The sequence below is a fragment of the Rhopalosiphum maidis genome, chromosome 1, assembly GCF_003676215.2.
Source record: "Rhopalosiphum maidis isolate BTI-1 chromosome 1, ASM367621v3, whole genome shotgun sequence".
Classification (NCBI taxonomy): Eukaryota; Metazoa; Arthropoda; class Insecta; order Hemiptera; family Aphididae; genus Rhopalosiphum; species Rhopalosiphum maidis.
Window position 1 is genome coordinate 16,173,465 of NC_040877.1, and position 22,894 is coordinate 16,196,358.

Consider the following 22,894-nt stretch of genomic DNA (forward strand, 5'->3'; position numbering starts at 1 on the left):
CTTTATGATGACTTAATTTGAGGGGAATTTTACCTCGATTTATGTCCTATTTGCGCCAATTATGAGTAGAAAGATATTTTCGAAAAAATAAAACAAAACATTCAATAAATATAAAATATTTATCATCAATTTATGTTTTCTGAGCGTTGCTTAGATGCTAGGCAATAACAAGGTATCTTCTGTTTTCATAGATCCAAACATGACAACAGCTTGATTTAAATCTATTAATGAAGCTGTTTCCTTCTCCACATAACTAATAAACAAATAAAGATATAGTAATACAGAAATTATTTATCAATAACATAAATGTCATGAATCATGTTAGTGGGCTTTGCATTACACTAAGACTTAACAACTTTACCTTTTCCTATATGTTTTCTAATATTAACCAACTAGTTGTAGAACATGAAAAAAAATTATTAAGCTTTAGTAGCAAATCAAAAAAATTAGAAGCACTTAAGCAATTTTCTACAGCATTAATGCCAACTAAATTTAGCGAATGCTCTTAACAAGGATTATATTCAGCATTGGGGTTTAATTCCTTTATTCTGACTTATAAACCTGTATATTGGGCCGAAAGTATTCTTACAACTGCATCTTTTAACTCCTTAGATTTATGTCCAATATTTGACATAACCAACAAAAATCGTTCAATAGGTTCACCATTTGAACACGCATACCGGACAGCAAATACTAATTGATCCACATGAGAAATATCAGGGGTGGAGTCAACAATAATAGAGTAATATTTTTCCCTTTTCAGTTCTGCTAAGATAACATTTGTTAAAGATTTGTGTATTTTAATAATAACTTCTTCATAAATTGTTTTCGATAGATATGATTGTATTCCTTTTCCCGAGTCAGCAAATTGTTTAACATGACTAGTAATAAATAGATCAAATTGTGTTAGCAATTCAACAGCTCCAAAGAAATTCCCATTATCTTTCATACCAATATGTTCATTAGTACCATGAAAAGCTAATATTCTCGAAGAAAGAAATTTAATAATTTCAATTGTCCAAATCAATACTTTTTTCCAATATAATATTTCATTATCCACTTGTCTTGCCAATTCTGTATCTATTATACCAATACCTCGTTGGAGAATTTTAAAATTAACTATATTTGTTTTATGTTCTGATGAATTCTCATGAGATCTTAAGCGATCAAATCCATTTTTCTAATCATTAAATCCATTACCCCATCCAAAATTACTATCTTTACCATATAATCTACATAGTGCACAAAATAATGATTTTTTTTTATTGAATATACTAGGTATTTTCTTTCTACTTTTACACCATTTGGCAGTTTATTGAAAAATAAGATTTGGTACAATGTCTTTTAATATTTTTATAATATATTACATGAAGGTTTTAAATCAGCATTTATATTCTGACTAAAGCCATTTTTTGCTATATATTATCTATAATAGTCAGTTGGTTACCAATCTGCTGGTTCATTTCAATTGATTACTATGGCTACATTATTAGTACCATCAATAATCATAGATTGATTTTTAAAATTATCTTGATTTAAATGTAATTGTTTATCTTTTAACTCAATGGGTTGATTATCATCTATTAATGTGTCTTGGAGTGATACAGATACTTGAGTTTCATTAACATTACTCTATTGAGAAGAACTTTGAGAACTTAAATATAAATTAATTTTTTGATTTTGATTAATGATACATTGTTTTTCTTCAAGTTTTTTCTAACATTTTTTTTTTAAAAACTAAATAAGCATATAAAATAAATATTAAAGCATGAAGCATATTTTCATAACAATGTAAACAAAATATTCAACTATTAATATATTTACCAATATGACAGTCTCTGAGGCTCAACAGTTTTCAAACAATATTTTAATTTATAATACTTGAACAAAACAACTATACACCATACATTAAATAAGACAAATAAGAACAAAAATTTGTTTGAAATAAAAATATCAGTGACGATAACAGGCAAAATGATAACTCAAAAGTATTATCACGTGGTACATGCGAAACAATATTATTACTACTGTTTATCACAATATATTACCATTATATTTATATAACCCTCATCCTGTTAAACAATATACTGCTGCCTCAAAATAGCTACACAGGCCACATCTCATTTGTTTTTAAATAATTGGAAGTGAGTTACGTATTTCTATAACTAATAAATTTTAATAATAATATTATGTCTACGTAATTTCATAATATTGTAATATTTTTAAATTACGTATTGACCTTTTTTTTTTTTGTTAGTTTCTATGTTATCCATAAATATATCATCCTATATTCTTTCTCGTCTCGAGCGCCCCTAAAATTTCGGCGCTCTAGGCAAATGCCTACTTTGCCTATACGTTAATCCATGCCTGCATTATCCAATTTTTTATTACGCGATTGACCAATAATGGTAAAATTAATATGGATAACGATCGACCTATATTCCTTATGGTCGAGTGCCACCACTGCTAGTTAGCTACTCGCCTCAAGTATTCAAGTCCATAATTTAATGAGTTAAAAATACGATATACTTGTTCTAATTTAATATTAGTATATAAAAATTAATTTATGGTATTTAGATTGATATTCTTAGCTCATTACTTTATATATATGTTTATTAACGTGTAAATTTAATTCGAGGTGTGGATAAGAGAAGTTTTTCTTTTATGTAAAAAAAAAGTGTATATAACTATGCGTAGAGTATATGTTAAATATAGATATACGTATTACCTTAAATCTTGCAAATCTTGTTGTTTAAACTGAACCTCTCGAGTTTTGAATGGATTAGGTATTAATGAAATAAAAACGTGAATTATGAACAATATTTTAATTTTACCAATTAAATATATGAACAGTGATATTGATGGGGTATGTGACTGAGCGCCTATGTTCTGTGCTTTTATATGAGAAATTGTGGGATGCTGCCTATGCTATTAAACAGGGCATAGACTGCATCATCTTACAAAGCATTTATGTGTATGACATTTGATAGTATATTATTTATCTACTTAATCCTAAATGTAAATGTTAAATTAAATTATATATTATAATTTGTAACTTAAATTGTTAAATGTTAAAATAAATTACATTTAATTTATTAATTAATAATGATATATTATATATATATATATCATTACAATATTTACCTGTCGCGTTCATATGCTTATTATTAACTGTTTTTACAAATTGTAAATATCCTATTAAATATTAAAAATAAAAAAAATAAATAGAAAATCCTAGAAAAGTTTTAACATATAAACACAAAATATTGTATACGCTGAACCATTTTGTTGTTACTGTTTATTATCATTTTCATTATTAAATATAGACTAGACATATAGTACCTATTAAAATATAAATTAATATAGATTTCAATTACTTTTAAATACATATTATCAAATTGCTGGAATACAGAGAGAAATGCATAAATTTGTGATACTAGACTTCGGGTTCTCGCACACCGGGCACCGACAGGTACTGTAAAGTACTGATATCCGGAGAAATCTCTAATAGCTCAAACAGTTTTAAGATAACTGAACTCCTCGAGATCAGACTATATTTGCCCACGAGAAAATGAATGAATTTCAATGCATTATAATATAATATTTAAAATGTACATTAAGAGGACGTAATACCCATATGTGTTGTGTCTGTCTTACTAATGTAGACCATAGCAAAATTTTGTTCAGCAGAACACATATTGTGATGTTAGCTTTAATATTAAGCATATACATATATATATTATATATATTATAATATATTATTATTATTATTATTATATTATATTTATGAGCTATGAATATTTTACATAGCTATAACGCTTATAACTCACTTTAAAATGATAATATCAATAAAAGCATATGACATTTTCTAGATAATATTCTTACCTTCAAGTTTGATAACAGGTAAATTGACTCCCAATATTAAAGCTAACATTACAAAATGTGTTCTGCTGAACGTAAATTTGCTGTGATGTACGTTAGTGAGACGGAGACAACAGCGGGTGTAGCGTCCTCTTCTAAGTTCAGCATTAAGACTTTAACTGCATTTTCGAAACTAAAATATTATGTATTTTTCTTAAATGAAGATTAACTTTATAACCGAAGAATATGTATCTTACTGTCTTACCACCACTGTTATGAATTTAAAGCTCAGCGGACCAATAGCCTCTACTTGTTTGCGCCTATGCTCCCCGTAAACCACCTTTTGGGCGTAAACCATACTGGCTCCGCCCTACACACATCGGCAACAGCCAACCACATGTCGACGGCAGAGCAGTCCGCCAATCGCGTGACGACGAACATAACGAGTCGCCAATCGGAACGGTTAATAATTTCGATACATCGTCAGCTAATGGTCTGGTCCAGTTTAATATCGTGACGAATTCGAAAACTAAATACATAATATTATAATACATATTTGATATAATGCAAACGTAGAATTTTACAAGTTTTGTGTAATAGTCGTTTAAACCGCTCGTGTTTGGGTCCACGCATAGATATAAGCTAAAAAAGTTGGCCGGCTCGATCTAAATGCATTTTGAAAAGTTTGTTAACAGCATTTTGCGGCCATTCATCAGAACAATAAATATAATACAACACATTTCCTTTCATTTACGATAATATATTTCCCTAAATACATTTTAAACAATACTCATTTTTTAAATTTATTTTAGATTTATAATAGGTTCAGTATTTACGTTACACAAACAAGTGCACGAATTATATTATGTTATATAATGATTTTTTTCTGTTTGCTTATTTTTTACTTTAGGCACATCACTAGACATTTTATATTGATGTTCCTAGATGCTAAACTTCACAATTATTAACATGAAAAGTGGTATGTGTGTTATTTTTGTTTTCCAGCGACACTGATTAGGTATTGAATAAACGATTTTTATATTACATCCCGATGGAAATGGTAGTCTTAGGTACATCGACAAAGCAAACACATAATATTAAATAACATAATATTGTGTCCACTTAGGACAACCCAAGTTATCGAAACAGTGCGCTTGTTCATGAGACACCTAATAAATAGATACATGATAATAAATTAGTTCAGCGAAGATAATGGTTTATTACATCATAAGCTTTAAAATGATCACGAAATAAAAATAAAAACATTTATTTTTTCAAAATAATTGAATAAAAGTTAATAGTCTATAACTTAAATTATAGGAAAATCAATAATTAAAATATGTTGTTGACTTTAAGTAAGTACATTGTACTTAGGTAATGTAAGTTACACACACACGTAAATGAATGTTTGACTTATGCCAAATTGGCTACTTCATCAACTGTAGGTAACCAAAATGCCATATTTGTACATGCAGAGGCCATCATCATGTATTTAGGATTAAATTTAACACAATGTACTGGGCCTGGATGATCTCCATTGAGAACACAAAACTTTATAGCCAGTAACTGCGTTCCATACATGAATACGACCATCGTTGATCCACTGAATATGTATTGAGAATCTGGACTGAACGATGCTTCGATAGGAATGCCTTTATTATTCAAGTGACCAGTAAATGTCTGGATTGGTGTACCATTAAATGCATTTATCAATCTAATTAAAGATCCATTAGTAGGAATAAGTATTGTACGGCCATCCTGACTAAATTTGAGATCAGTCCAGTCACATTCTTTCTCCTGAGGAAGCTTCACAGTAATGAATGGTCCTTTGTCAAATGACCTAAAATTAAAAATATCAGTTAGAGGTGGTAATTAATTTTATTCAATAAAAATAAATATAAATTACATTTACCTGACATCAAACAGTTTGAGAGTTTCAGAATTAATGCCAGCAGCCAACACTAAACCTTCTGGATCAAAAGCTGCCACAGGTCTTCCCATAACATTGATATAACCTTGACAATTTGGCGACCTCAAATCCCATAATCTGAGACTTTTATCCAATGATCCAGAAACAAACATGTCCTCAATGGGGGACACACATAATGACACAACTTTTTTGGCATGTCCCGTGAAATAACGAATGTACTTATTATCATGTAATGATAAGTATCTAAAAATTAAAGTGTGATAGTTAAAAATATTTATTAACCTAACTTAATTGAAATATTTGTATTTATATGATTAAATATTGTTCTCGACTAACATTATCATAAGTTGAAAATCTACTAGATTACCAGTTAAGAATATTTACATAATTTTTTAGGAAGTAGTCTAGACTAATTATATAAATATAATATAAATAGAAATCAGAAAAAAAAAATTAATTATACTGAACATTCGCATGTGCCTCGCTAACTATTGTATCACACTATTGTTAATTAAAATATACAAACACAGGCTATTTAACCAAAACTAATAATAGGCCAATTTTCATTTGGGTCATTATTTTCATAAATCAGCGGTTCTCAAACTGTGCACCTACATAAAATTGATTATCAATGAGTATTTTTTTTTATTGTTCTGCCTATTGTTATTTACAGCAGGGCACCGTGGTTAAATTGGATCCAAAAAAAGGCACCGCAGAAAAAAAAGTTTAGGAACCGCTGTCATAGATGAAAAAATATGCAAGATAAATAAAAAGAAATAATTTAATTTAGGGTGCTCGGTAAGTAGAAATATATCAAATATTTTTTTTGAACAATGAAATTTGTATTCATTTTTAATATTTTATAAAAAGTAGCTTAGTATATGTAATTGAATAAAAAATTGTCAATGAAATTTATTAAAATTGTTTGTATGAGAATACACTAGAACCTATTGATTAGGAACACGGATAATTGATATGTTTGAGTTTTTGAAATAAAATGTCTAAGGATGAACTGCCCATACATTAAAACCTCAATTAAAACATTGAAAATCAATTGTATTATTGAAATAACATATTGGTTATTTTAAGCAACTGGAGCCAAGGTACTACTGTACTACTACACTATATAATCTTATCCTTACTGTCGTTATGTATCGATACTAAATTCTACTTGTACAATTAATTTAATTTATTATACTGTTCTTTATCCTAAGTACAGTACAAGCGTGGAACCAGAATATATTTACGGGTGGGGGAGGGGGGCTATCGCCACTCAGATCTGCACCTGATACAGTACCCCTATTTTGCTCTTTATGCTACCGTTTTAGTTCAGCTTTGGTATGTATACATAAAGGTGGTTAGTGTTTCTCGGTTTTGAGCAATATTATTTCCATGAAAAAATGATCAAGTTACTCAAGAAGTTGTAAAAAATTAGATATATTATATCCATAGATATATATTTTACATAAAATATAAAATGATTCATTTTTTTCCATAGTAGATATTTTTTTTTCAAAAATAAAAAAACCAATTGCTCAATTGACATTTCATCTTGGTCTAAAAGTGCTTCTAATAAGTGGCTTCTATTGTATATAACTAACCTAACGCAAATGGAGCACTGTAAATTTTTGACACTATTTATAACACTAACTATTGAAGAAGAAATTAATAATTAGGCAAATAAAATAATAAAATGAACATAAAAGCCAAAAGGTAAATAACCTATTTAATAGAAAATCCTTTATAAATGTATATATATGTATATTGTGCTTACTAAAATTACTAAAGTTTAAATAATTATGGTTAAGAGGGCGTTATACTCACATATCATGTCTCCATCTTACTAATGTACATCATAGCAAATTTGTGTTCAGTAGAACACATTTTATGTTGTTAGCTTTAATATTGAAGTCAATTTATTTATTTACCCATTATTAAACTTAAAGGTAAGAATCTTATATAAGACATGTCATTATGCTTTTATTGATATTATAATTTTAGAATGAGTTATGAACATTTTAAAGTTGTAATACTTTACATAGCTATAACTCACTCTAAAATTATAATATAATTATTATGTCCTAAATAATATTCTTACCTTTAAGTTTGATAACAGGTAAATTGACTCCAATATTAAAGCTAACAATAAAAAATGTGTTCTGCTGAAAGCACATTTGCTATGATCTAACGTTTCTCAGATAGAGACAAAACATGCAGATAGAACGTCCTCTTAATACACAATTACAAAAATCATTTTTTAAAAGAATAATACAATTATTTTGTAGTTTATAATAATTTATATTAGGAAAATGTTTTGTTTGGATTGAGAACTTGGTACGGTAAAAACACAGTGATATACTATATAGCAGGGATGGGCGACTGAAAGTTATTAGAGGGCAAATTTTTAGAAAATTAAAAATTAGCAGGTCAGAATATAGAGAGCAAAAAACGGTCATTCAAAATATGCATTTTAATTTAGCATAGAGTATAGACCAGCATTTCTCAAAGTGTGGGTCGTCAGACAATTTTTGAATAATGATGTCAATGCTGTTATAACAGAAAACAAGCACACATTTTGTTACACCAAAATAAATTGATTATAAACCTATAAAATACTAAATATATATTACAAATTTATACATATTTATATAATACAAATTTCGTTTTTTATAACTATTTTTTGAAAAGTGAAACCATGTGGGTCGGGATAAATTTGGGCAGCGGTACTAAAAAGATTAAGAACCACTGGTATAGACGATTAACTTTGAAATTGTATAATGTAATTTGAAAATGTTAACGCGGGCCAGATAAAAAAGGTTTGCGAGCTGGATGTGGCTTACGGGTCGTCAGTTACCCACCTCTGCTATATAGTATCAATAATTGAACAAAAGTTATGTACTTTGTCTTTACCCATCCTGACCTAAAACCAGCACATTAATATCTTAATCTATATTATTTTCTGGGGAGTAGGATATAGCCTCTTGATTTAGAATAATATACTACCTTATTACAAATAAAGTTTAATTATATGAACTATAATGTTTTATTAACTACCTACCTGTTCTAAAAGATAACTGATTATAATATTTAAAGCAGAAACAGAATGATTATAAGAAACAGTAACACATGAAGAATTTATGCTTGTACAGCATACGTGACTATCATTCAAAATGTATGTTTTTACAATAGTGTATACTTAAACAGCACATTTACTAATTCGTAATTGGCAAAAATTAGTTGTCTACATGATTATTAAATGACTTTTAAAAATCAAAAACTTGTTTAAAATTAAAAAGGGAATATTTAAGTATTAAGTAATCAAAATAAATTTTTTTTTATGTCTTTATGTATAACTAGTTATTTTCTTAATTTAAATGTTACGGACAAAACCTAGTCGCTGTTGGTGTTGACCGATTATTACAATATTCAACTACACAAGCGAGCGTCCGCTATCCAGTACACTAAAGAAAGCAAAGCATAATAATTGATCAAAAAGACAACTAAAAAATACGAAATACAAATTGCGAGGAGCATGGTTTGTTGACATATACCTGATAGTGTCGTCGACTTTGGTCGAACTGTGTATAGCAGTCGTTTTAGTATGCGCGAAATGTATTAGATCGACGCCATATTTCTTGCTGTTAATGGTCTTGGACAGCTCGCCTTTCTGACTGTCGTATATAACGATCTGGTCGTCTTCACTACATGATATGATGTAATCTCCGGCAGGTGAAAAGTCAAAACTGTTGATCTTGTCGGTGTTCTCGCGGAACACCTTAGCAACCTTGAAGCTGCGTACGACGTTGTCGACCAGCTTCATCTCTGCAACCATAAACTATCTATCAATCACCGGATGACAGACGACGAGAATACGCGTCGACGCTTAATAGCAAAGAGACGAATGAGACTTGAAACCGACTTGGTGACTAGAGGTTTTGGACGGCTAAGCACGTATGTCGTAAGTCATCGCATCTATTCTGTGTTAATGTAATGATGTATAGGTGTAAATACACACACGCACACACACACAAACGCGCTAGCGAGCAGGACGATTGATTATCGACAACACTAATATTGTCGTTGTTGTTGGCCGTTACCAATTAACGTCCGATTGTGTTCCGTAGTCAGTACCACGATGATGAGTCGGCGGCGGAGTTCTTAAAGTTGTTCGATACGTGAAAGGACGCAAGCAGCTTTAGTTGGTCGTCTGTAGAGTGAGAAAACTGGAAAATGTAATAGCTGTGCGACTTGTGAGAACGGGTCGTGTTCGGGGGGCGAGAAATGTCGAGAATCCAGGAAATAAAAAGCGTAATAGCGGCGATTGACTATTGGCGGCGAACTGACAATGCGCACTAAATGCGGCTCATACTAGTCAGTAGTCATACTACTCATACTAACTGCTGCAGCTGTAAGCTTGTAGCGCCCGGGCGCCAGTCGCGTCTTTCCGGCGCGTAAACAGTGTAGCCAACATTTTCAGCAATAAAGCAGTGAGCACTGCAATGTTATTGCTATGAAACGTGATTGTTCCGAATTATATAGTACTACCAGTTACTACAGAATAGACGTTACCGCCGATACGGATATGGAACGCTACTACGAATGTCACTTATTCCGAATATGACAGTGGGTTAAATAATATTAAAATATGAATCATTAATGACATTGATCAATTTGTCACGTGGATAATGCAGCTGATGCCACGATAGAATAGATCATTACCACGAATTAAAATATGTTTTAATTCATGATCGTTACTCCGAAAACGATATTATTGTCTATTAGTTATTAGTTTATTACTTCGAAAGTCCGAATACATTATTATAACGCTTACGAAGCAACGGAGAAAAAATACCAACGTGATGTTTTGAGGTTTTGACGATATTTCATTAACAATTAAAGAGTCCGAACACTCCGAACAAAGTAGACCACCTTACACATACAACTAGCACGATGACCGAATACAATATCGACGCAGTCGGAAGTAGTTTATGATGTAGAAGACATTGAACATTGAACTGGCTTTGTGCAGCAACGAACAGCCGTCTGGCGAGACGCGCTGTCTCTAGAGATCGAAAGAACGCCAGTCGATCAAGAAGCGGCCAAGGCAATCATGGGCCACGGGTTATCAAGCAACTAAGAACCGTCGGCGATTTGGACGAGGCGTCGATGTGGAAAACGCAATTGGTAGTGACATGGTCGGTGGATCAGATCCGAGCGCAACCCGCACCACGTCGCCAATGATTTGGGGTGGCCCAAAAATGCGCCGCAAAACGGGTTGTGTTGTGCCCGATGCGATTGGCGTCCGCAGGCACATTCTTCATCCCCTTAGTCGAAATCATCGGACTGGACGACGGTGACACAAGAATCGGAAGGATACGAGACAAAGCACGGACGGTGTCCGGTGGTAAGTCACACGAGCACGAACCGTCAACGGCGACGATTTCGTCCACGTAAAACCTGCAACGACGGCGGATACTTTGGCATGGGGTGTTAGTGTAACGATATAAAGAGCTGGGAGTACGGACGTGAACGGCGCCAGACCCGTGGAAACTAAACGTTAATAAACCTAACGTGATCGTCAGTGACGAAATCCTTAGAGTGTAGATCAGGATCGCTGACTGTTTCGCCACGAGGCAATTCCGCCGGCCCGGTCTTGCCTCAGGTGGTCGCCAATTCTGCAGCATCAGTTCTTCGCTCGCCCCGCGACTTGTAGGTCTCCTCCGCCATCGACGCGCTCGCTGTCGTCTATAACATCGCCGCCGTGAGTCCGTGACCGAAGCTGTTGGGCCTTGTCTGCCGTTTAATTTTTCGTCGCATCGCGTGCTCGAACAAACGTGTTTGCGACACCCGTTTGTCAGTGAGACCGAATACCGATTGCGACCTCGCGAGAACGCTGCTAAGGTGACGAGTAGCCTATACTATACTCGCTGTACATAGGTATATACAATAATTATGTATAATATATATCGTGCATCCTCCTCCGTTTATTGTGTTGTCCTGTCGATGTATATTTTTACCTTTTTTAAATCTTGTTTTGATTTTGTTTTTTACTTTTTTGTTATCAACATTTTGTGTTACATTAAGCATTTTTAATGGTGTTTTTTTAATGTTTCGTTGTTTTCTATTATAATATGTAAAATATGTTGTATGAGCCACTCGGCCACAATTTTTTGTTTTATCAAATATATAATGATTAAAAAATAAAAAGCCTTTGATTACTTATATAAATTGTATATTGTATATTACCAATAGTATGACCAAATTGACAAATATTTATCATGGAAAAATAATTTACTTATAGTAGCTATAACACAGTAGCTTTTAAGAAAAACGAACTTGGCTAAATACTAGTTATAATAATAATATTTTTTTTTTATGTGTGATGATTCCACATAGATTTGAAATCTAAAATATATAAAATGAATAACTTAAAAACTACTTAATACTTGTTTAGATTTCAAATTTAATACATTAAATAAGTTATTTATTTGACAATTTGCTAAAAAAGATTGACATATTTGAAAAAAATAGCTTTCATTTCTATAGCAGTCATTTAATAGTTATAATCGATCTATAAGTACTTTAAAATTTGTATGTAATAAAACGAATAAACAAACTGTTGTTTGTAGCTAATAAATATACCTATCTACTTAGTACTTACTAATAATCGACAATTCGAGTAACATTTCTCAACACTTATCTACCTAGGTATATCAGGTATGATCATAGTATATGAAATGGTGCAGATGTTGGCCAATCAATTTTACTTTTATGAATATAATTTATTCTGAAATTACATTTTTAGAATTTGTGGTTTTCAACATGACCGAGATAATATTGTAAGACATCGATATGACCTGAAACAACATATAATTAGTTATTTATTTTGTTAAAGTAGGTTGTAGGTAGTATAGGTATGTGTAAGGTAGGTATATTAAGTATTTATTATAAACAGAAAAATAAATAAATAAATAATAAATACATTGGTAAACATTTGTAAGTTGACGACTTTTTTTGGTGAAATTTTTATCATTAAATTATTAGCATCATTCATTCGCATAGTTAATAATAATAACTTTTTAAATTTTAAATCCATTTTCGTCCAATCACAAGAATATATAGCAAAGTTAACAGATTCTCTCTGCAAAAAATATAATTACTATCAAACAAAATCAAAACTTGGAGTAATTAAAGGCTGTATCAAAGACCTATTAAAGACTTACTTTAAGATTCATTCTGTCAAGTAAATAACAATATAAAAAAAATTGCGCAGAAATAAAGAGGGCTGATGATCCGAGTTTGATAATTGTAAGAATTTGATTTGATTCCTTAGAAAAACAAACCTTTAAAAAAAAAATTGAAATGAATTAAAATTTATGATTAAATGCACTAGATAAATAATTAATAAATATATGTCACATGGTAGAAATGAAATTCTAGACAGGACTTTTAAAAAAATGAGGGAAAGTTATTATTTTTAGAGTGTGAAAACTGATTGGTCGAATCTGGAAATTTGAAGAATTATCAGCAGAATAGAAAAAAAGCAGTAACATGCCAAGTACATAACAGTAATAAGACATATTACAAGATTGCAATAAATAATAATTATCAGGGAATTAAAGTTCTTATGAACGTGGCATACAAATTTTTACCATATCAACTTTATGCATAATTATGGAAGATATTCTAGTTGGTAAAATGAAAAATATAATTAAAAAAATATGCATAATCACTGAATGGAAGACCAGATTACTGAAAAATGTGAGTAACTGATTGAGAATATTGGAGGATTGGATGTGTGACATGATGGAGACAATTTTTAATTTAATTCAGTAAAAAGATATAATCAATTTTTTAAATTAATACTTGGTCATATATATATAGCTCGATAAATAATAGTGGTTCTATAACTCAACTTTTTTTTTAAATGAATCCTTTGTTAATTATTATTTTTTGTTGTATGGATTTATGATAGATAGGTATACTAGTAGTGATCGATATGATTATAGGTTATTTAATATTATTCATTCGATAGTGATTTATTGCCACTTGACATATTGTTGGAATTGATTTACGCTATGCTATTGTTTTTTCAGGTACAATTGCAATATTGGGTTAAGCCATAAAATCAGCTTATACTATTACCCTAATTTTATGGTTTACAGAAAATAATAAATGTTATTAATAATGAAGTTGTTTAAGGGCATAATATTAAAAATATAAAAGCTACGGTTTGATTTAATGCACTATAAACAATCATAATTCCGAGTTCTCTATACTTCTATCTATCTATAGTGCTGGCGATCTTAGTATTACATGTTTATATTATATAATATTATAAGCTGTAAACTATGAACCATAGTGTATAATGTAACTACTAAAATAAGTAGGTAGTAACACATGTATGATGCACTAATAAAATTAATTACATTCCCAATAACATATATTGTAATAATCGATAAAGACAATTTAATATACCTACCACGATTAACACATATGTCACAATTATGAAAAAAGTCGATGACATAGCAACGTTTGCTAAAATAACAGGCCTCACTATTGAATAATATGATTTGATTTTCCTGAAAAAAAGAAAAATATTTTATTAAATTAACATTATATTAAAGTTTAATAGATTTGACAATATTTTTGATCAGTTGAATATAATTGTATGATATGTTTAATGACTATTGTTTTAGTCGACATAAGATTTAAACTCACGAGAATTAAACATAATGAATTAAAACCTATTAAATTAAATTACAGAAAATTATTTATAAAAATATGTCAATGTAATGATCCATTCTAAAGAATATATTATTTGATAATTTAATAAACAAATATTAAACGATAACAAAACTAGGTACGAGCAAGTATAATAAAAGTTAGTAAGTATTAAAACTTTTAGTTGATGAAACAAACATTTTTTACATGTGCCACACAACTAATATTCTCATTATATAATATTAATCAAATAAATTATGTAATTTAAGGTTAGCATATATAATTTTATATTATAATATTATGATAGGTACTCATCTAATTTTAGATTTTGAGCAGACATTTTTTCCGTTGTTGTTAATATATCTATATAATATGTTTTTTGATTTTAAAATTATTTTATATTATGTTTTTGTTAAACTTGAAAAAAATGTTACTATAATAACTATAAATGTATGATAAAACCAAACTAACGAATATTTAAATAATTCTGGACTAATTATAAGTAAGTTTAAGAAAAAAGTACATTTTATTCATATTTCTTTAACTTTACACAAATTTTGATATTGGTATTGATTATTCAATATTATAATTTTTATTTTATCGTAATTAGGTGTCTTGTATAGTTTACCTATACGTACTTAATTCACATAATTGATAGTCGATAGTCGATACTAAGTAACTAAGCATATTTGACTATTTCAAGTTTTATTTAAATCATTCTAACATATTAATAAATATATATATTATTTACTATAGCTAAATATTTTTTTCTTTAAATTGTCTGTAAAATAATTTAAGTATTTATACGTTAAACATGTATGATATAACATTTTCATTAGTTGACTACTGTCAATCTTTATACTACTTACAGATTAAGTTGTATATGATCTCCTAGAATTGATTTAAAATCTTCATAACATTCTGTAATATTAACCAAGAACTATACATTAAAATGTTTCTTATTCGTAATCATAAATATTTAAAGTTTGGAATTACAATATTAGTTTATAAGAAATTGGTGCTTAATACTTCTAAAATTTATTATAGATAAATCTAGTTGGAGAAATTTGATTGGGTCACTTCCGAGATGATAGGTAGTTGCGTTATAAGTTATAACTCAATATATAGTTATTAGTTATAAACAATGACTATGGATTACGCGCCAAAATCAAATATAATTTTCGACGACTAAAACAGTAAAAATGTGCTTGGGTGTGAATTAAGGGTTGTACATTGGTAAATTTGGTATATACAATTATACATAAATAAGTAGTTTGCATGTTGATAAATATATCAATAATCTGTATTCAGTTAATTTAAATAATAATCATATTTATAATTCAAGTGATTTTTAATGCTACATAATTAAAATTTATTTCTGATATTATTTTTTTTTGTGGTCAAAGAAATTTTTTAAAAAAAATCTTACTTGATTGAGAGTTTTCTTTGTGTCCGACATTTTTAAAAGCCCGACTAAGGACTTCCTGTTGAGAAATTATAGCCAAACTGAAGGACAATATTAGTGTGTCTGTCACCATTATTACGTATATGGGAAATGTTGATATCACTACTTCCATTAGGTAAAATATAAAATAATATTGATTATAAGTATGTGTAGATACTGGAAAACGCAAGTTCATAATGTTCGGTAAGCGATAATATTCGATATCGGGTGCCGTAAACGTGATTACCATGATAGGAAATATTATCCATTGCATTAATACTATCATCGAGAATATAAAAAAGTAATTAGTGATTTTAATCGTTCTCTCACGATTGTCGTATAGCACACTAAAATGTTTACGACAATGTTCGCTTGTAAAAAAATTAAATCGCGAAATGCTTAACGCGTCACCAATTGTGATACTTTTTTTCAGAATAAAGGATATTCTCCAAGAGCAAAAAAAAAAATTGATCATAACAAATAATATTAAAAAGAGATCAACGTCACTTATGGCTAGGCTATCATCCATGTCGACAAAAAATCCTATAATGCTGTAAATGACCATACTGTTCACGATAGCACCGTAAAGAAAAAATAATAGACGATAAGCATTACAGTTGAAAATTTTTGTACCATTCGGTTTCATCATGTGATAAAATCGGTATAGCTTCAATAGTTTCAAGTTAATGGCAACTTCTTCAATTTTCAAATTGTCCATCACACAAGATTTTGTTGCAGATATAGTAATCTGTGAAAATTTAAAACATATAACATATAAAACTTATATAACAATTTATTATTATGAATAATAATAATAATAATAATGAGGAAACTGGAGAAAGCTGTAATATTACAATAGTAATGTTAGGATTTTACGCACTATTTGTCCGATAGGGTATTTTTTAAACGACGCGATAATGTAGTGTAAATAATATAAAATTGAATTTTTTTTTTTTGAAAATCAGAAATTGACGGTTTGTTGTCAAAAAATGTTGTGTATTAGCTTATATACATCATCATAATTTTGAAATATGTTATATACGCAGATACTCGTTATCCATTATTCTTTAATGAATTACTCATTAGATGTAGTAGTCCGAGTAGTCAGAATCACTTGACATCATAATCTTGTATTTTAGATTCATAGACGAAGTCACGAAAACGTATAGAAATTATTAGTAAAATACTTAAACGTGTATTCTTTTAATAAAATATGTTGTTATAATAATTGTGGAAAAATAATTTATCGGTAACATTTTCTGTTTAATTACTAAAATTATTATTACGACTTACGAGTAATAAAAACAATAACAAAAGTATTATAGAAAAAATTCAATACGGCGTCTCGAGTATACAATATTGATGCATTTGTGCATTTATTTCAAAGATATTATTACCATTAAACATACAACTCCGGTAACACAAGTTGTAACAATAGACGGTGTTAGGGAGGTTATTTTTAACGGCAATATAATTAAATTACATTTTTGCCAAGATGAATATCGGGAAAATTCCACAATGCTAATAGTGATGCTAATTTACTGACATCAAGTTTTTTCATTTTTACACATATCATATACATTATGTTACATAAAATTCGTAAGGTGAATTGTATTCTTTAAAGCGAATCAATATTGATCTTTAATTAACTATTGATGATTTAGGAAAACTGATTTCTGAAAAAAAAAACATTTGATAGACCGTAAGATGATCAAATTTTTGTATGATAATATTGTTTGTCATTGAATGTCGCTTTTATATATAATAAGAAATATTATAAATAAAAGTGTAGTCATCATTTGTATGAAAATTCACATATCATATAGTGAATAAAAATAATTATCTATTTAGATAACCAATAATTTTAATTTAAATCATTGAATGTACATTAATATGAGGCGATAAACATTTAATTAAGTAAATGCTAAAAAAATATGTTTTAAGTATAATTTAAATGTTTATATTTTACCAAAAATTGTGTGTTTTCCGTTCGATTAACTTTGCGCTCTCCACCGCTGATAAAAATAACTAAAAGTTGCCTTATGATTATCTGACAGTCGTTTTAGTTATGTCTAGAACGTCCATGTTTATAATGAGCGCACAGATGTTCGTGCTGATTATTCGTGCACGAATAAGACACGCCTTGATTAGATCCAAGGGCAAAAATAAATGCATTTTGGATGCACTTAGATACAGGGTCGGGTTACCCTCTCGCTCAGACTGTTTTAAATAAAAACATATCTCGATTAATTATGCAAAACTACCCCAGGTAGCCAATTAGGCCACAGGATAATAACCAATTTGTTACTGTTTGTATAATAGTTCGAACCACGTATCCCCCTATACCAAAATATGTGACATGGTCAGTGATCGAAGACAATTATCTAAATTATTTGGAATCAAATATTTCGTGCACTATAAATTATTATACGTCCGATTTTTGAACTCAACAATTTGTTTTTATATAAAAATCAGATTGATATGGATGCAATATAATACAAAAAAAAAAAAATTTAATACTTCAGTTAAGGTTTTTTGTCTTAATATATATTTGATAGTTTTTTGATACGTATGTGAAGTATAAGATTTTAGAGTTATAATAAGTCTTTTAACTTGCATATTATGTATACATAGTATAACCGCAAGAATAGCTAATAATTACAATAAAATAACTTTTTAGATTTCTGCAAATATATATTTTTTCATTTTCCATTGTTTTTGATATACAATTTATGTATTAAATAACTTAAATGACAGTTAAAAAATGTTGAATATTATACAAGTATTTAAATAACTAATTTACGTAAATTATTAAAATATTGTGTTATTAAATTTTTTTGTGATAATTTGACTCGTTTAAACAAAACGAATTTTATTTTAAGAAGATTGTTATTATGGCGTGTTTCTCTATTATTGCTTGATGATAATGAATGTATAATTATTGTACTGGATAAAAGTTAATCCACGAGTATACACGATATACACGCAGTAATTGTTTTGTGTATCTATATTTACTGTTTATAATCAATTATTCAGTTTTAATCATCTATTCTAAGTAGTTAGCGCATTTTATTGAATAAATAATTACTTTAATTAGATGTTTGCCATCAAACCGTACTAATATTAGTAATTAATAATAAGAATAACTTAGAAGGAAACGAGAAACATGTAATTAAAATTATCATTAGTAATTATATACACATTTCGCTTGGAACATTATTTTTTCAATAATTTTTTTGAAACTATTGTATCTGCTACCTGCTTTGTCATGTAAGTCTGAAGAATAGCTCAATAGGTAATCAACAACTAAGTTTTATATAACAATTATGCTTACATTTTAAATTTAAATTTAATTAATTAAGTTATTTTTATTTAGTTGTATACTTTAAAATTCTAGCCTGCAGAATAATGAAAATAATTTTCCTAATATAATATTAATCTTATTTATTGTGCGAAAATATTTTGGCTTGAAAAATTCGTGCGAAGTCTTATGTAGATATAAAATTATAGTTTTAATAATATATAAACGGTATATAATCAATTTATTGTAAAGCACCCATTATTTTAGAAAACACTAAAGTTTTTAAAAAATTGTGTTAATGTAATTTTAAGATAAAAAAAATATTTTTAAAAAAAGGTACAATTATATTAGCAATCTAGCAAATAAAAGATCGTAAATTATAACGTTGTTATTTTTAATTGACATAACATCATATAAAATATTTTTAAAAACATAAATCATTTATTACAGTTACAAAATGCAATAAATTTATAAAAAATTAAACAGTTAATAGACGAGTTAACATCTCTATATTTCCAATTTCACGAAGAATGTAAAAAATATGATTGGAAGAAACACATTAGTGAACTGTTATCCTTTCCGCGCTTCAAATCGGCGTTACCGGGCCATATAAATTATAAATATCTTGTTTCGTTTTATTAACTTGATTCTTTTTGGTAAAATAATATGCATATCATTTATATCTTCCGTGGTAAAAAAATAAAACACGTTTAAACTTTTTTTTAACGTACTGGCGTATATGTAGGACTGGATAATCGAACACTCACTATATAAATTTAATTATTTCTATAATTTGAAAATAGTTATTTATCTTAATAACCGTAATATTCATTTCAAAAGTTTTTTCAGTGCTCTATGTTTATTGTTTAAAACGCTGCGTTGAGAATAGTCAGTATTACGGATAAAATTAATATTTATTGATTTATTGCGGAACCAATTTATTAATCGATAACATTGTACTTATATAAACCTGGGTTCGGCTCGTGGCTTGTGGATCGTGTAGGTTTTTTTTTTATCATAAATGTGCCTTGAAAATTGCGAAGCTTGTTATATACATTTCCGTAGGGTTCGACTCAGTGTAGTTGCGAGTCACAAAAATGTGTAGTTGGGAGCCGCCATATGATATATTGCAACGTATAATAATAATGTGAAAATTACAAAATTTGATTATGGTGACGTCAAATAAAATATTCTACGTTTAATCGTATTGTTAGAAGTTAATTATGGTAAAATAGAATAAGGTAAAATAGTCTATGCTCAATCGTGGTTCACCACATTCACAACTTTAAATAAATTCCTGTATAGAACCGATCATATACTGCGCTCTACTGTTTAATATCACTAGACACCAGCAAATACTATGCTATGGATTTATTTTAAATCATGTTTAATACCTATAGAAAAGATTTTGTAGTATTATTATTGCTCAAGTTTGTATTGTAATAAAAAAAATTAACGAGAAAAAACAAGTCTTACATTATTCAGTTATCAACTACCATAAATATTTCTTTTTATATTAAACTAATTAAGTTATAATGTAAACTTTTGATTTTGAAGTACCAAATAAACTTAATAAATACGATGTTAAATTATACAAGAATTATTCATGAGAATAAAAATACTCTGCATGTAATTAAAAAATAACACAACAATATATATTTACACTTTATATTATTATACAAATTATTTATATATAATATATTTTGTTGACTTAAAGGAACTTGTTACTGTATAGTACATAATAATAAACTTAATAATCTAATATTGACCACGCGCTGCAGCATTTCACATTATAGGTAAAACATTACTTAATTAAGATACTTTCTTATTGTGACTTAGCGATAAGTTAATCAATATTTATATGCAAATCTATCATAAGTATATAGTTCAAACGGAATTGATGCGTAATAGTGGCTATAACTTCCAATGACTCCATGTCATAATCAATCTTGTTTTATGCTACTAACAATCTTGTTCATATATAGGTACAACAAAAATTCGCAATTTAACTACTTAGATAAGTACTTTTTAAAATTTTTTTATGACAGTAACTTTATATATAACTTTATTGAAAAACTCGATAATTTGAATGTTTTTAAATATAACCTGCCATTGTAAAAAAATATTTATTATTAATGTGTTACTTCAAACTGTGTAATTATTATAATACAAAACTGCTCAAATAATTTTATTTATTCACGTCCAAAAGTCACACTCCTTTTGTAGCGTAGGTATTTTATCACGCGTGATAACGCCGTGGTCTACAAATCATCGCCAGCGAACGATGATCGTCGCTGAATCAATCATATGTTTTGTTATACAAATTATAGATGACAGGTGCAATCACCACTGCACGTGCAGTCAAGTACCATAATATAATACAGAGCGATCGCCCCCCCACGTTCTCTCAAAAAAAAATAACTTGAAGTCCCTCATTTTAGTTTTTGAAGTAATTATACTTCAAGAGTAAAAACATTATATTGCTATATATTTTTATTACTATTACTATAAAAAATATATTTTTGTTCTGTATGAGACTGTGGAAAGTAATATATGTATGTACCTAAATAAATACTTTATTAAAATTGATGTGTGCCCTTTAAAAATCGTCCCCCTGTTATCTTGGTCTGGATCTACCCCTGATATAATATGTATATATATAGGCAAGTATAGTTGCATAACCATGATTTTAGTATTATGCGTTAACTTAACTTACGAAAGACTATTCGTGTAGCAACAACCCATTACAAAAGTGTATAAAAAAGCCAATCTAAGTAATAAATAATTTCATATTTCAATAGCAAAATCGTAAATAAAAATGATTTAGTATATAAACTTCGAAGTAAAATAGTTATACAATTTAATTGGTTTTTATACCTATAATAATTTTAAAACAAATTTAATGAGATAATTTTTAATCGAAAGTATTAAACCATTAATAACTAGTAGGGTATTATTTATGTAAATTAACATACGAAAATATAAACCTCTTAAGAAGATATCATTATCTGCATATTGTGTTGTATACAGTATAGGTCTTATTAATCATACACGTAATATGCCAAGTTTTAAGTTCAGAAAATAATCCTTTTTTAATATTAGAATAAATTGAGAATTATTGACCGTTTTTAAATGTAAAGATCATAGTTATTATTCAGGGCCCCACGTATGTTATAGATTCATTTTGATACTTTAATTTTGATTTAATAAGTTATTATAAGTATTTTAAAATTGTAAATTGTAGAGTTAGTATGTTTTATATTCTTGTAATATTTAATTTTTTTTAATGATAATTATTGTACATATTTCATGAAGTATAATTTTTTATGTACTTATGTCTTAATAAAAGTCATATATTAACGATGAAAAAAAACTGTGTGCTCACTCCTGTATAAGTAGGTAGCACGGACAACACATGGTAGTGATAGAAGTGGCGCGATATGTACTGCAAGGTGTGATGCCCATTATATATTGTAATTTTATTATTATCAGTATTAAGGCTCATTTTCATGCGAAACATTTTTGAGCAACAAACAAAAATAAATAATATTGTGTTCAAGTCGCGTCGCTTCGATACTTTCTACGAAACAAAATAACAAAACAATACATTATAATATGTTGGAATCGGCTCTAA

The 22,894-nt window shown here is 28.7% G+C and overlaps 3 protein-coding genes across 3 annotated transcripts; all 3 read right to left on the minus strand.

Moving 5' to 3' along the window:
- On the minus strand, positions 1 to 3,934 carry LOC113559342. The gene is made up of 3 exons (XM_026965085.1): positions 3,886 to 3,934; positions 1,825 to 1,981; positions 1 to 253 (listed from the first exon to the last, which is right to left on the minus strand). The coding sequence occupies exons 1-3, from the start codon at positions 3,932 to 3,934 to the stop codon at positions 151 to 153; spliced, it is 309 nt and encodes a 102-aa protein (XP_026820886.1). The 3' UTR covers positions 1 to 150.
- A 1,331-nt stretch (positions 3,935 to 5,265) lies between these two features.
- On the minus strand, positions 5,266 to 10,170 carry LOC113550259 (WD repeat-containing protein 82-like). The gene is given in 6 exon segments (XM_026951992.1): positions 5,266 to 5,409; positions 5,411 to 5,457; positions 5,460 to 5,701; positions 5,774 to 6,034; positions 9,343 to 9,613; positions 9,889 to 10,170. Coding segments are annotated over 5 exon segments (954 nt in total). The 5' UTR covers positions 9,612 to 9,613; positions 9,889 to 10,170; the 3' UTR covers positions 5,266 to 5,274.
- Positions 10,171 to 12,523: 2,353 nt separating this feature from the next.
- LOC113549946 (odorant receptor 22a-like) lies at positions 12,524 to 16,677 on the minus strand. The gene is made up of 6 exons (XM_026951482.1): positions 15,945 to 16,677; positions 15,385 to 15,436; positions 14,274 to 14,373; positions 13,015 to 13,134; positions 12,774 to 12,932; positions 12,524 to 12,648 (listed from the first exon to the last, which is right to left on the minus strand). Exons 1-6 carry the CDS (start codon positions 16,675 to 16,677, stop codon positions 12,574 to 12,576), a joined length of 1,239 nt encoding a protein of 412 aa, XP_026807283.1. The 3' UTR covers positions 12,524 to 12,573.
- Between the last annotated feature and the right edge of the window lie 6,217 nt (positions 16,678 to 22,894).